Genomic DNA, 16,160 nt, shown 5'->3' on the forward strand with positions numbered 1-16,160 from the left:
AACGACGCAAACTTCTGCGTAGCAGCAACATCGCGGGAAGGTTCACATTTTCTGCATAACGCACGAACAATAAGCAAAACACGTTTAAGTTCCAACGTACCTTACAAGAACGTCGTGTGTCCAGCTGTATGAATGATGTCAAAGAAGGTTACAGACAAAGACAGTGTTCGTGGGCGTGAATGGAGTTACACGGTGAAATTTACGAACTCTATTCAGGCCTGTCCGGCGTCGCAGCAACAGAAACTGGGACACAAATTATTGCCCGTGGATGAGCACGCTCGTGTAATAGAATTGTCCGTATAAATAGGCGCGGACTACACCAAGGAAGTCATTCCGCTCGGCGACTACGTCCTTCAGGTTGGTTTCCTTTACGATACATTTCTAGATTCTGTGTTGCGCATGCAGCGTAAGTGAATGTTAGCGAGTTTCATGCGTTCGGTACAAAGTGGGTACAAACACTATTGGCTATATATTGTTGTGTGGCATACCATACCGTAGGTGGAAAAGCTATGGCACGATATTAGCGTTGTCGCCCGTCCGGATTACACCCGAACAGTTCGAGAATACGAGGCTTGCTTCGGTGTCCGTATGAAGGTGTAATTCAGAAATTAATGTTCGGAAATTGACGGAGTCGAAGTAAAATCATTAAGACGACTTTTTCGTTTGCGCCACCGTCGCCAAATACTGAGAGATAACGCAGCTTTGATTGCTCATTTGAGCTAAGCCGCATGAAGATATCGTTGACAATCTATCATCTATTATTCGAACACACCGTACCAATGGAGGGCGACGTGGCACCCATAGTTCGGGATAGTTTGCACAGCGCTGGGCGCAATGCAAATGAAATTGACTGGACCAACAAAAATGCGATGTCATCCATTGGAGTCGGCCAATCAAGGGCCTCCCGACTTGTGCCGCCCTTTCGGCGTGTCCTGCCTACCATCGATTTCTACTGGTGTTCCGCGTGACGACCAGTAAATTGTAGTTTGAAATGACTTTCGCTTTAAAAATGCATTTCATACATCGTATTTATCCAAGGGTCTGTGCATGCAAAGCAGAAAACAGAATCCGAGGTTTCAAAACGAACACGCTCTCTATAATTCCTAATAACGAGCGAGCCTCATGAGTGAGCATTCGACTTCGTGATGATGAGCATCTCAACTCGTAACATACATTGCAGCGCCAAGGGAAAGTGCTGCTACATTCCCCTCTCCCCCGCTCTTTGGTATATTTGCCGTCGGAAACGGTGGCAACCTTACACGATATTCCAGCGTCCCAGACCGAGACCCAGATCTCAGGATCAACATTACCAAAATCGCATGTTGCAAAATAAAAGCTTACATCTGCAAGGTCTGAGAACGACCGCGTTCCACAGTATAGGATGTTCCTCTAACGCGGTTCCTGAGTAACGTGGCAGCCTCGCGCGTTTTCGATGTTCATCGAAGTCGTTTTAGCGAATGAGGTGGGACATTTTGGCGACGATTAGACAAATAGGAGGGCGGACGCGCTGGCGCAACACAGACAGATGGGACGTTGTTTAGTTCACGGTCACGAGATACTGAAAAATACTGTGGTAAGACCATGGTTAAACGCGTATCCTTGGCCATCACGAACGAACCAGAATAGCGCCATAGAACGTTAATGGGCGCATGTTAGATGGACCAGCTGACGAAGGCTTAAAATGGTCGTAGAAATCCCTCTCAAAGAAAACGAGTCGCGGTGACGTTCCATGTAGCGTTTTAAAGCCAACGTATTAAAATTTTATAAAATCTGACTACTTGACCAAACGTTATATTGCAGGTTTTTTGTGCTTTCGCTAGCCCTGCTGGAGATTATCAGCTATACCCCTGCTGGCGTTAAGTCACGAGACAAGTAGCAACGCTACTGACGTCGGTTGGTCACTCTGAAAACAATGTTGGCACCTTTGGCGGTGGTCTTGGATGTCGCATACACGACTTCGCTGCATCATAAAGCACGCCAGCTTCCATTGTGTGCAAGCATACTCCGTGCACCGTGCTGTGTACAAGGGGTGTACAGGTCACTGTGGCGAGGAATGCTCTGTAGCTTTGGTAGCTGTTCAAAGGGAGTTCAAGTACACCTCACAAGTGAAAGCCTGATGCGTAAACCTGCTGGGTGTCCAGGTGCATAAACTTCTTCTGTATGTTTATGTGCTCTGACACACGCCTGCAATCTGAATAGACATTCAGACAACATTTACATGCGTGACACGCTGTGTAGGTGCCTGGCGCATCAGCCTATTTGCCTGCAGAGTTATGTGCTCACAGGGCTGCGTAAAGATATCTGAACATACGTGCGACATATACTATAACAAGTGAAATGCTCTTGAGCGACTGTTCATCACTAATTATTGCCGTTATTATATTATTAATTTATCGTTGCCAGTGAGCCCTTCTGCAGCGACGATCACGCTTCCCGTTGCCAGAGTGTCCACGCATGGGTGTGTGACCGTTGCGTGGGCCTCCCCCGGACCCCGAAATATAAACCACAGAACACGACAGAAGCAGGTGTCATTTGTGATGGCCCATAGTGGTACAGCTTGGGACAAAAGTTTACGGAACACGACACTAGCGTATTTCTGCATCGGAGCGGCCCGCCGCTGCTTATCGGGGAGAGATAGAATAAGAAACGGGTGACCAGCCATAGTATCAATCCTTCAGTATGTGTGTCCGCTCCTGCACGCTGCTAGGGTGTCGCTCTAGTGGAGAAATACGACACCCCGGTGTTCCGTAAACTTTTGTCCCAAGCTGTACTCATTTCGGAGACAAGGGCTCGGAGTACAGCACGCATTTCAGCAGTGGCTGTTCTACCTGTGCTGCTAAACCTCGAATGCCACACTTCTGCGACTTGCCCAAATGCACTGGTTGGTCTAGAAAGACGAAGGGCATAGTGGAACCGGTATAAATCTCCAGTTCGTGCCGCTTACTTTGTATATTACGGATAGTATGCTGCTTCTGATAAAGATAGCTCTCCGCAGAAAGCGAGTTTGTGAAAAGCGAACTGGCAGATCTGTAACAGTACAATGTTTTATGAAAAATAATTGTAGCAGTAGCGTGAGCACTGAAACAGCCGCACAAATTTATTTCAAATTGCTTTTACAAGGCTTTGTTCATTTCGTGGTAGGTGTTATAACTGGCGCACGAACAAGGCTAGCTTCGATATAACAAAAGCAAGAAGAGACGAAACAGCTATTTATTGCGTAGGTTACAAGCTTTCGTCCAGAGCTGGACTTTTCTGGTATGGATGGAGAAGTCTGAGGAACGCTTATATCAAGAGAAACAAAAGAAACAAATGCTGAACTTTTTGGCGCACTGCCAAACGCGTATGAAATGCGATAGCATTGGTAGTATTGTAGTACATAGGGTTGCCACCTTTCGTAGTGAAAAATACCGGCTGAGGGGTGGAAGAGCACACACAGAAAACAGAGAGATAGAGAGAGAGCTCAAGATAATACGAGGAAACATATGTTCCTGTGTGTAATAATAATAATAATAATAATGGATAACTAAGGAAGGAACTGGTGACTGCGGAGTTGGGGCTATGTTCCAGATTTATTCAAGCTGTAGTGGAATGTTGAAGGGAAAACCCCGCAAAAGCCCATATGAAAGGTCTTGAGGCACAAATACCGGCAAAAGGCTGCCGGTATCACCTTCCTACCGGCAACCAGTGCGAGCAAATAACCGGCCGTGCCGGTATAATACCGGCCTGATGGCAATCCTAGTAGTACATGAGGGAATTTCGCATCCGTTTCTTCCGGAAGAAGCATACTTTCGGGAGTCTTACCAGAATCGGCTGCACTCCACAGAAACGACACGACGAAGGAAGCTGTCAAATCAATGATGAGCAACGTTATGTAAGCCGATTGACTTATCATATTTTCCCAAGCGTTACCGTTGAGGACTTACGGTCTGCTGAAACTCGATATTCATTTCTAAGGCCATGAACCTGAACGTGAACACCGTACACGATCACTGGGATGATTCCTATTCCTCTTCGTCTGGGTGATCTTCGAATATAGTGATGCAGATAATGGGTTTCTGGATACTGTAGTATGGATATGTAGTCCATGTAGCGCACACTCATACGCACTTCCCGCGAACACAGTCTATCGTTGTACCGCTGCTTGTGGTCTGCATCACCCGCGATGTCCATATTGAACGTGTCTTTCATGCAGCCGATAACGAACCCATTGATGCCGCCCCTGACGTTAATGTTCCACACACAATGAGCGGCTTGTTTCAGCAGGTCGCAAGCTCTCTACGAAAACAATACAATAGAGGAAACTCTCAAAACAAAGACCCATAACACGATGCCAGCCACTTCAAATAAATGAATGCTTATCGTGTTTTAAGAACCGCTATCATGTAGACTTTCCAATCTGCGAAATCCCCGCACGCCGAAACGCTCAACCGAGGCGCGCAACAAAGGAACAGTCGAGGGGGAGATAGCGCATCGCAAGAGCGAAAGTGTCCCTCTCCACTGACGCTATACTTCCGAGGCCCGAAAGTGCGTTAAAGAATAATGTCGCATTTAAAAATTGAGTCCGGAAAATTCCACTGTCTTGCACCTCATGGTCTCAACGCGTACGGCAGTCAGCTTTGCATTCCAAAACTCAAAGCGGCAGAGTTACAGAGACCACTTCTTAGTCTAAGAGTAGAGGGACGCCGACAAGCTGACGCATGAAAGAGACGACACCTAGAATCACTAAGTATACTGAGCTTCAGAGTATCGACACTGAGTCAAAAGGGCGACTTGAGCCACCATGTTGTTTCCGCTTGACCTCCAGCCCCACCTCTACCACCTCTGCTTCGGCAGTAGAAATAGATAAAGATGAAGTTCGGCAGTGGAAGAAGACCACAATTCCAATAGCGCCGTATGGATGGCGCTGGAGGTCAAACGGGGCGGCTCTAACTCGCCCTTTTGCCTCAGTGTCGATGCTCTGAAGCCCCTATTGAAAAAATCCACAACACTTCGATGTGGGATCGATGGGATATTGATGTGGGATCGCGTATCAATGTAGATCTCATATCACATATCGATGTGGTATCTCATATCTCATAATGACGTGGAATCTTATATCCCATATCGACATGGGATCCCACATCACATACTCATGTAGGATCCCACATCTCATATTCATGTAGGATACCACACCCATATTGTTGTAGGATCCCACACCCTGTATTGATGTGGGGTCCCACATCCACGTAGGGCCCCATATTTTGTGGGGTCTCGTGTTTCCCGTAACAGATATGCGTCTCAATAATAGCATGCCCGTGCCTTGACACCGCAGCAGCAGCAGAGCACCTTGAGATGATGTGAAAGCATACAGTGCACATATTTGAAGTGTTTACATTTGATTTTTTATTCAGGACATTTAGCATCCCACGTATATTGTGCACGGAACAAACCTTTCCTTGTTGCCTTTTCGTTTCCATCTTGCACAACACTGTCTATATACTTGATAAATGCATCTGAAACTGTAGCAAAGAAGAAATCGTAAGACATCAGCAGTTCAATGGATGACACCGGTGCACGACAACATCTCTTCTACCCCACGAATGCGCTTAAAACTATCAAGTATTCGGATAACAGAAATAAGAAAAAAACATACTGTGCAGCATGAAAACTACGGCGTCGTAGAACCCCTCCTCCATTTCTCCAATCCAGTGCGCAGATCGGACCGAGATGTGAAGTCCTTTATGTCAGTTGGCTCGAACGGTCCATGTCTACTTTAGGTCCGCCACTGGATTTGAACCTTGAAATCTACATACCTGGATGTAATTATGCAAGGTGCATCGTAATCTGTAATTAATATTCGGCGCTCGGTTCCACAAATTCCTCCAGAGATCAGTTTCCCCGGAAAAGTTTTGGCAGCGGCGACCATGTCACCTCCATGCGCCCATCGTTTACCTATGACAGCTTACGCACACCTCGCACTCTTCCCAGCATGCCTTTCGCCTGTTCCCTCTCGCTCGTTGCCAAGAATGCACAATGAAAGCACTAGATCTCGACGGGTATCATTTGTGGTACTCCTACGCATCAGCCGTAGAGCTTGGCTTTCCACTTCGTGTAGTGAGGTTAGGTCAGGCTAGGTCAGTACATATTACACGCAGTTTTTCGTGACTGTGCTGGCAGAAGACAGTGCCAATTTTGGCGCGGAGCAATTGCGTGAGGAGGAGGCCGACTGTCGTCCGCTAGTGGAGTCGCTGTGCGTCTTAGCAACGAACAGGCAAAAGGCATGCTGGGAAAAGTGCGCGGTGTGCGTAAGCTGTCATAGGTAAACAATGGGCGCATGGAGATGACATGGTCGCCGCTGCCAAAACTTTCCGTGAATCACGGGTCTCTCGAGGGATTTGTGGAACCGAGCGCCGCGTATTAATTACAGATTACGATGCACCTTGCATAATTACATCCAGGTATGTAGATTTCAAGGTTCAAATCGAGTGGCGGACCTAAACTAGACATGCACCTTTTGAAGGCGATATTATTATTGCAACCGTGAATTTTATCGATGTTGCACAAACTCACAAAACGGTAGCACTTATTGCAAAAAGTGGAGGAGCTCACATCCCAGATTAACTGCGAAATACAACAAAACAAAATCAACAAACTATCCAGCTTTTGAAGTATTTGGGTACATGAAGTTGTGCTCAGAGTACTTACTTTATTTATTTGTAATACTTCTGGCACGAATGCCATAGAAGGAGGGACAGTACGAACGCGAATACAGAACACATGCAATGAACAGATAATCACACAAATTAAAAAGGATACTAACAATAAGAGACAACCTATAACGTTCTGTAATATTGTGAGATGCCGTCCTCAAATAAAGACAGTGTGTCACAGTCAACCACCGCCTGGGGAAGGCTGTTCCAGTCCCTGATGGCCGCCGGGAAAAAGGAGTCCCGTAGACAATTAGTTCGAATTTTGTATGGCGTTAGGTGCTGGCTGTGTTTCCCCCGTCGGCTGCCATACTGCTGTAAGCGCAAGTATCCATCTTTCGCAATACCGGTCAGATCGTTGTTGATATTCCATAGGAGTTTTAAACGCTGAATTTTATTCGATTAGTTACCTCTAGTTATTTACGTCTGAGGTCTGGCAATGCATAAAACATGAGCCCACACACAGCAAACGACAATGTGGTGTCATGCACCTGACAAGTGAGATTGTTAGTGTCTTACATAAGTGCTCTCATATGCAAATAATATAGGATATGTGGGATCCTAAATGTCCTACATTGATTCCTATGTGATGCCGATATGAGATGAGATAAACATGGCATAAAGGACATGTGGGACAACTCATGTCCTGTATGGCTTCTCACGTCACACATGTGGATTCCAACATGTTCCACATCCATTTTCATATAAGAATCACATGAGATATGTAGGATCCTACATGTCTCACATCGATTCCTGTATGAGAAAATGTAGGATTTTTCAATAGGGCGCGTAGCTTATTTTATTACTCTAACGATACCTTTAGGCAGTAGTGAGGCACAACAAACGGTGTGTGGGCTCTCTCCTTGTCAGAGGAAATGTCTTTTTCACTTCTTCATTATTTGTCTTGTCTTTATATAAGCGTTCCTCATACTTCTGTATCCCAGTCACTTCAGGGTATCGACACTGAGGTCCAAGGAAGAGCAGGAGCGCCATCTTGTTTCCGCACCACAGCGGTCCCACCTCCACCTGAGGATCAAAGACGGCCAACATAATGCTCGCTGTGGGATAGAGAAGCGCCTATGATTGTTGTGCGATATTCCATGTATTGTCAACCAGAGCGTCCCGAGGATGTCAAGCTGAGCTCAAGGCCGTCAGCCTTGATGAGCTGCTTGCAAGCGAAAAGAACACATCAGCCGCGCACGATTCATGTCATCGCGCGCTAAAGTTGCGGAAACAAGATGGGGCATCTTCATACGAAACCTGAGACTGGGGAAATAACACACAAACAGGAGTCTCAAACACAGCTCAGCTGTGTTTGAGACTGCTGTTTGTCTGTTATTTCCTCAGTCCCAGGGTTCATCATGAAGATAAAATTACCACTAGCTCGTCTGCTTTCTTGCCGCTCTTTAAGATGGGGCATGTTCGCTCTTGGAACGTAGTGTCGATACTGTGAAGCGAACCTTATTTAGTGACTTTACTGGCGTCCATACCCCAAGAAGCCCAGGTTCCGGCCGAAAGCACGTAACCTAAGCAATAGAAAGATGTTCCATGTGCTCTTCATATTTTCGGTGTTATAACTGCAAATTTCCATTCACTCAGCGTGCGGAAACTCTTTCTTGTCTCGGTACCACCTCGCGACCTTCGTTTCGTGACATGTGCCTCAGATTGTGCCTGTCGTTAGGATCCATCCCGAACCCCGTAAAACACCAGATCCGAATGTCCCATACTGTATTTCATGACGCCAACCTGCCGTTTGAGAAGTTCAACATTCGCCGGCACTGTTTCGGCACGAGCCAGTGGCGTCACTAGCGCGGTGTGACCGGTCGACACCACGTAGATAAAGAAAGCATGCGCACTACCTCCTCTCCCTCTTTCAATTAAGAGCCAGAACTCGTCTGCTACTGCGATTCACCGTTTTTTTGCAAATTCAAGCACCCGCAAATGATTACAGCTCACCTCGAACCTGCAGACCAAACATTTAGACAGAAAGTGCAAGACGCGCTGCAGAAAACCAGTTTTGAGAAGATTGAGACCGTTTTGCGCTTTATTTCTAAGTTTTCCCATTTATTACGCGGGGACGCTCAATGACAACTCGCAGAAGACGGTGCTTCTTCTCCATGGCCACGACCGCAGAAAGCGCGTTCGTGATTGGCTGACTTTTAATTGTTACGTCACGTCGACAAGCACGCAGGCTTTCTGGATTTAGGTGGCGTTGGAGCGGTGCGGCCAACACCGGGTGACGCAAGGGGCGACGCGCTGCATCTGTACCGCCGCGTTTTCTCTGCTGCGCGACGACAACGAACCCTGGGCGAGGTATAATATCGTTATTTCTCCCGTATCGTTGGGTGTGGAAAGGTACACTTTGATGGAGTGGGTAGGGAGGAAGTGACACAAAAAAGCTCCCGCACCCGGTGACGCGTACCATAGTGACGCCACTGGTCGTAGGCAGTTCCAGCAGACCGTTTGAGGAGTTAACGTGAAGGCTTTTTACTACCTAACGAGAAGCAATTGAAACGTAGTGTGACTCAGAATCATATCTGTTGATTGGATGCAGTATGGCTATGCGGAAAGCACATTACTGGCTGTTTGCTAATCATGCACAATGAAATGTCGCAAGCGCCATAGAATGTGTTGTGTATTTGCTTTGAACGATCTACACTTTTGCAGGAACTGTGTCGCGCGGCCTTCAAAGCAAGCATGGCTGACGACTTGGCGAGTCACGATGAAGAATCTATCGTGAAATTTGTGAAAAAAGAGATTGACTCAAACAGTCAATTCCTGCAGTACTTGGAGATACTCATCGAGAGACTTCGCTCTGCAGAAAATGAACCACCAGCTAGGCGCCTCATGGCGCATGTTGGTTAGTCTGTAACTATTGCCTCTTTCTTTCACTCTTGTGGGATAAGCATGTCTCTCACAGCGTATACCTCAACGGGTTGTGACGCCTTTCTCTGTGGCTTTCTCAGATAAATGGAGAAGATAGTCATTATTCATGTTACTCTGCATTATAAGTTGTACAGCAAACGGTGTAATATACACGTATATAGCGTAGATAGCGGCATGTTTAGGCCAAGTAGGACACCTAAAAATGCTAGAAAAAAACAGAGGGAACCGCGATAAAAATGTTGGGAGTAACAACGTAGTCAAAAGACGAAGACGAAAACAAGGTACAAGAGTACCATAAGCGGGCCCGTTTAGGTAAGGTATACTTCAGTTGCACTACTACAATAGTACTTGATCATATACCAGATCACTACTAACAAAAACAAAAGAAAAACCCATAGTGAAGAAAACAGCCAAAAACCAACCGTAAACAAACCGGCAGTCGCCATTTTTAGTTGCCAGGGGGCGCGCCGCTCCTTCTCGGCATGTTTAAACCGCTTTTGGCGCCCTGCTGAAGGATGCACTTTCCCAAATTTGTTCCTCACTATGCGGTCGATTTCCCTGTGGTAAAATTGGACATTCGATTTTTTGGTCCTGTTACCCTACCAAATCCCCTTAAAGGGGCAATAAACAGGTATACAATGTGCACTTTTTTTCTAATGCGGTGTGATTCGTTTCGTACAGTGAGGTTTAGCAAACATTTTTCTCACAAAGAAGTAAATGATGGCTCCTAACCGGCCGAATATTCATTGCCCTCTTGCGCGCTCATGCTTCACCCTGCGATACCCTGGCGACAATAGCCACACATCATTCTGACGTCGCGCACAATCAACTGCTCAAAATGCGAGACGCCTATTGATTTTGTTGTAATATCGAGAAGTGAGGTCAATTCTAAACACGTTTACACTTGTCAATCCCAAGGTAGCCAGATCAAAAGGCACCGAAAGCCCATAATATTCAATTTCATGTGCGCTCTAAGTTTTCAGCGCTGTATTGCTCCGCGAGGTCCCAGCGATGTTCCCACAACCGGTTCTCCCCGCACGCCGCTATTTGTGCCAACGAGGCCCGTCATTGGCTAGGAGTCCGAAATCTCCCCCATCTCCAGTGACTGGAATGGAGCTTTGCTACACGTGCGAGGCGTGTGACGTAGATGCTCTCCGAGTAGGAAGGAGAGACGCACGCTGATTATGCCCTTCCAATGGCATTGTTTTGGTGTAAAGGGTCTCGCCAGAAGTAAATGAATTTCATCATTGGATGTCGTGAGCCACGTTCTTTCATAGAGCATAATAATTCGAGAAAATTCGTGGACCTGTTTAGTGCCCCTTTAATGTTCGCCGTGGAAGGCGAGCTGCCTACGGAGCACCACAAATGACCTTCTAAACTTTCGTCTTTTCGGATCCGCTTTTCGAGAGCCATTTCCTCGCGCCACATTGACTCGATCCTCCATCTGAAAACAGCAACGGCAACGACTCCCCGAAATGCATCTTTTTAAAGCAACAGATATTGTCATTGAGCAGACCTTCGTAATTAAAAACTAATTAGTCGAAAGCAAAGAGGGCAACGCCCCAGGAGCTTGGTAGTGCGGCGATATCAGGAGGCCCAACTTGACCTAGAATGCATCACGACCTACTATAAACCAGAAAAGTCATTTCTCCATTTGATTTTGAAGCTTATGTTCATAGCGTCGACAACCTCTGTTGCGCATCGCAAGTTCATTTAGCTTTACAAAAACTGGGACAGATTGAGCATTGAGACTTCTTTCCCTACACAAAATGGCAGTACCAGCTCCCGTGGTGACACGGGTTCGAACCCTGTCACCGGCTGTGCTGTCTGAGGTTTTCCCTCGGTTTACCGAAGACTTTCCAGACGAATGTCGGTTCGGTCAGTTCCCCCTGAAGTCGGCCCAGGACGCATACTAATCCCCCTGTCCCGCACTCCTTCCTGCTGCTCTCTCTCCATCTGTCCGCGTCTGTACGCCGCTCATAGTCACAGTTGCTTCGCGGCGCTAACACGGGATTAAAAAAAACAAGATGGCATTATGGGATTACATTGCATGTGACAGTCTTCCTGTGCGCAGGTTCTGGAGACGGTGCACCGCTGGAGGTGACGCAGCTGGATTACCATATGCGCCAGAACACGCGTCTTCATCACACGGACATGTTCATGTTGACTCAAAGCAATGACGCGACTTTGGTGGTACGACGTGGTTGTCCCGTTACATTCAGCGTGCAGTTCGACAGGGATTACGACGGATCTGTGGACCAGGTTGTCCTCATTCTCAGTACCGGTGCGTATGCTTCGTACTTACTGCTTGTTAACGTGCTCTTTAGGTGAACTCGTGCCTCACCTGAAATAATGAAGCGGGGACTCACTGTTGAATTATCCCAACGTCATTTCACCGAACTAAGCCAATTCCAATGGAACTGGTAGGAAATCATAAGACTGCGAATGCGAAAAGGTGCTTGGAGCCTTGCGAATCAGATTCACCTAGAGCACAGTACTCCCACACCTCTGCGACAGCCATACAATAGTCATCGCAAGCATTGGCAAATGACGCCTTTTGCTGGTTTAGCTTGAATGTTGAGGATTTTGAGGGTACTTGCTTTGTGATAAAGTAACGGGGGTAGTATCGTGCGAGGCATTATGAAAGGTAACACAGGAGCGCGTGGCAGTTAGCCTCATGCGTCAAAGAGGGTGAAAATGGGGCTGTTCGGTGAATCATGGTTAAAATCGCTAAAACCTCCGTGCCGGGGAGCTAAAAGGACAGACACAGACACATAGTACTGAGTAGCGAACCAGGAAACTTTATCTTTAAAACCCGCTTAAATCCTGATCTTCTCGTAGTTAGTTACGGCGACGCCTTGTGGTTCACTTTGTGTGGAAGTGGAAACAGCGCTGCCCTATCTTCTGCGGAGTGCGGCATCCCGACGCACTCCGCTGACTGCTGATAATGATAAGCTACGCTGTTATGACCTCATATCGCAGGCTGATTGGACGGCAGAGTGGCGCCACTAGTGCCAGAGGAGGTTATCTGCCAGGCACTCGCGCGTTCTCTTTCATACAGCTCGCGGTAGTGCGTACAACTAGGGTTCCGAGTTTTCGGAGTTTTCATTCTGGAAAATTCGGACGGTGTTTATCGGAGTTTTCAACTTTTCGGAAATTCGGAGTTCGTCGGAGGATTAAAAGTCTGAAAAATGAACGGCGCCGATTTCGGAGTGTTGCGGAGCAGTCATAGCAGAGACAATGTGAGGAAAGATGTGCAAAAGTGACTTGGACCACGCGATGTAATGAGCGGATGTTTTAATACCCAGAGCTATTGAAGTACAAACGAGCGTATTTGCACAAATTGGGAATGGTGCCCAGACTCAAAATGAGTAGCAGCTGTGACGAACACAGAACTGTTCTGTGCCAAACTAGCCCAGTACCTGGGCCAAGTAGAGTCACTAGGGTCGAGGATACACAGATAAAAGTGTGTGTAGTATCCTCCTTTTGGGCCATTCATGCGTCCAGCGACCCTGAACGAGGCTACCACTTCTGACCTTTTCTTTATTTTTTAGTTATGAATCAGTTTGAAGTCGAAAACTAGGTGTCGAAGAAGGGGGACAAAGGAATGAAGAAAGGGAAAAAAACCTTAAGGCTGCCCGTGGGCGTGGAAAAAATCGGAGTTTATCGGATAAATCCGATATTTTGCGAAAAACATCGGAGGGAGTTTATCAGAGTCTATCGGATAAATCGGAAATCCGAAAAGTCGGAAGCCTAGGTATAACCCCTGCGCTACAGTTGCTTCTGTACGCCATACCCGTCGTTTTTCGATGGACGTGAAGACGTGTATAAACGCTGCTAGATGGGAAGCGAAGAAGGAAAGCGTCCAACTGGAGACGTCACTATGTGCACAGATTGGTATTGCAAATCTACATCTCCTCGGCTTGTCATGGTGTAACCTCACTGCATCCTCTCTGACAGTGATTGAGCAAGTCCTAAAGTTTAAGAAGGAAGTTCATGCTCCTCTAAACAGTTGCTTCTGTAGGGGATTGTAACATGGATTGAGCAGTGATTAAGCACCGCTCAGTGAAAAGGAATTACGCGTCGATTCGAGCAATCCTACACGGCATTTCGCTTCTCCCTTAAAGGTACTGTAAAGCAGTAGATAATCAGGATATGCTGGCGACATGGCTTGAGACATTGTTGCTTGTAATTGTTGCTCGAGAATTCTTCGCTGATACAACACAAGAAAACAACAACGACCTCCGACTACCATCAACCTGGACACCAAATCACGGCCGAGAACCCGCATTAGACCTGTACATTAAACAAGTAAGCAACGACATCCTTCGCAGTATTTCCCAAAGCTCGCGTGGTCACAACCTCACTAAAACACAGCGTGACATCATCAAAGCGCTAGCTGACAGAGATGACATCATTATCAAGCCCGCAGATAAGGGTGGGAGTATCGTCATCTGGCCCACAGATAAATATATTTCTGAAGCTCATAGGCAACTCAACAATACGCAACTCTACCTCAAACTGGACCATGACCCAACAAAGGAGTACACGGCGCTAATAACCAATACCATACAGGACCTCCACGAACGAAAGCTCATCATACGTGATGACCTCAGATATCTCACCCCATCAAACACAAGCGCAGGGCGTTTCTATTTACTGCCCAAAATCCACAAGGTACACGCCAACGAGCTCTATACGGCTGACATCCCAGCAGGCCAATTGTATCTAATAACAACACACCAGCAGAAAGACTCTCGAAATTCCTGGACCACTATTTAAACCATATTCCGACAACACTGCTATCGCATGTACAAGACACACCCCACCTCCTCAGAATAATCAGAGATATAAACAACACTCGTACATTTGGTAGGGACACAATACTAGCCACGCTGGATGTGACATCACTGTATACTAACATCCCACACAACGACGGAATCACAGCCCTCTGCAATACCCTTTCTACAACAAACACCAGAAAAGACACGGAAACCATACTCGCTCTAATGGACTTGGTCCTTAAACTGAACTACTTCGAGTTCAATGGCGAATACTACCTACAAGTACACGATACAAGTATGGGCACACCTGTTGCACCCACATACGCAAATATATTCATGGGTTTCTTGGAAAACAAAGTTCTCAGCGCCCTCTCATTAAAACCCACTGTGTACCTTCGATACATCGATGATATACTGATAATATGGGAACACGGGGAACATGAATATCAAAAGTTCGTAGATCTACTGAACACCGCGCATAGCACCATAAAGTTCACATCACAACAGTCAACTCACTTAATTAGCTTCCTCGACACCACAATATCACTAGACAACGGCAACCTCATCACAACCCTGTACAAAAAGCCAACTGACAAACAACAATACCTTCACTTCAAGAGTCACCACCCGCGCCACTGTAAGGTTGGAATTCCTAATGGGCAGAGTGTAAGACTACGCAGAATTTGTTCAAACGACACAGATTACGCTGAGAAGCTTGACGAACTCTGCAGTACACTTGCCCAAAGGGACTATCCAGACTCCCTCCTAACCGAATTCCGTCGCAAGGCACACACACTCGATCGAAACGAGGTTCTGGAAAACCGAAAAAATCCTGACGCGTGCCAAATAAGCTTCATCACAAGATATTCCAACGCACTTCCAAACATCAAAGCCATTCTACAGAAGCACGAGCCCCTCCTCCAAAGCAGTGACCGACTTAGCAATATATTCACAAATCCCATACAGGTGACATACCGACGCGCAAAAAACCTAGCAGACTCCTTGGTCAATGCCAAAATGAGCAAAACGAGCGCCCCGTACACGGGAACACGGCCCTGCAACCTCCCGCGCTGCAAAACATGCAAGCACGTTCAACACGCTAACTCAATCAAAAGCACTGCGAGCAATTACACCCACCCCGTTAACCACGCATTCACATGCACAAGCTCCAATGTCATATACTGCATTGAATGCGGCGACTGCTCTATGCAATACATTGGTGAAACCGGCCAACAAATGAACAACCGCCTTACCGGACACAGAACCGACACGTCCAACAAACTCCCCAAAGCAGTCGCCGAACACTTTAACGTTCCTGGTCACAATTTTGACAACATTAAACTATATATTCTAGAAACCGGGTTTAGATCCACACGTGACAGACGTGATAGGGAGTCTTATCTCATATACAAGTTCAACGCTCTTCACCCGTCCGGTATCAACAAATCACAAGGCACCCTAGAAACACTTCACAAATAAAATATGCTTTTCCCTTTTACCCCCATTATCATCTGTTATGTTCTGCATGGCCACTGCTTTCTGCATTCTTTATTGCATGCCACAACTTTGTATTACAAATATTATTTAAAAAAATAAAAAAGAAAAAAAAAACATTGCTTGTTCTGGAATTTTCCCCACGTAACCACTAACCTCCTTATCTTTCGCTATGCTTGCCAATTCTTGCCTGTTGTCCCGTTTCGTCCACATGTTCGTGAACCTTCCATTTTCTGTGACCGGTCTGTAGCCTAGATCACAACGTTCACATAATCCCCTCCACACTCTAACAAAGCAGCCATTCACTCCG

General features: G+C 46.6%; 1 protein-coding gene across 1 annotated transcript in view; it reads left to right on the plus strand.

Annotated features, from left to right (window-relative positions):
- The first annotated feature begins 272 nt into the window (after positions 1 to 272).
- The window catches only part of LOC135366431 (hemocyte protein-glutamine gamma-glutamyltransferase-like), a 56,452-nt gene continuing 40,564 nt past the window's right edge, over positions 273 to 16,160 (plus strand). The window contains exons 1-3 of the mRNA XM_064599131.1: positions 273 to 357; positions 9,354 to 9,546; positions 11,647 to 11,856. Of these exons, the coding sequence (XP_064455201.1) occupies positions 9,384 to 9,546; positions 11,647 to 11,856 (373 nt within the window). The 5' untranslated portion in view covers positions 273 to 357; positions 9,354 to 9,383. The remainder of the gene's footprint in view (positions 358 to 9,353; positions 9,547 to 11,646; positions 11,857 to 16,160) is intronic.

This window comes from Ornithodoros turicata, chromosome 8 (assembly GCF_037126465.1).
Source record: "Ornithodoros turicata isolate Travis chromosome 8, ASM3712646v1, whole genome shotgun sequence".
Taxonomy (NCBI): domain Eukaryota; kingdom Metazoa; phylum Arthropoda; class Arachnida; order Ixodida; family Argasidae; genus Ornithodoros; species Ornithodoros turicata.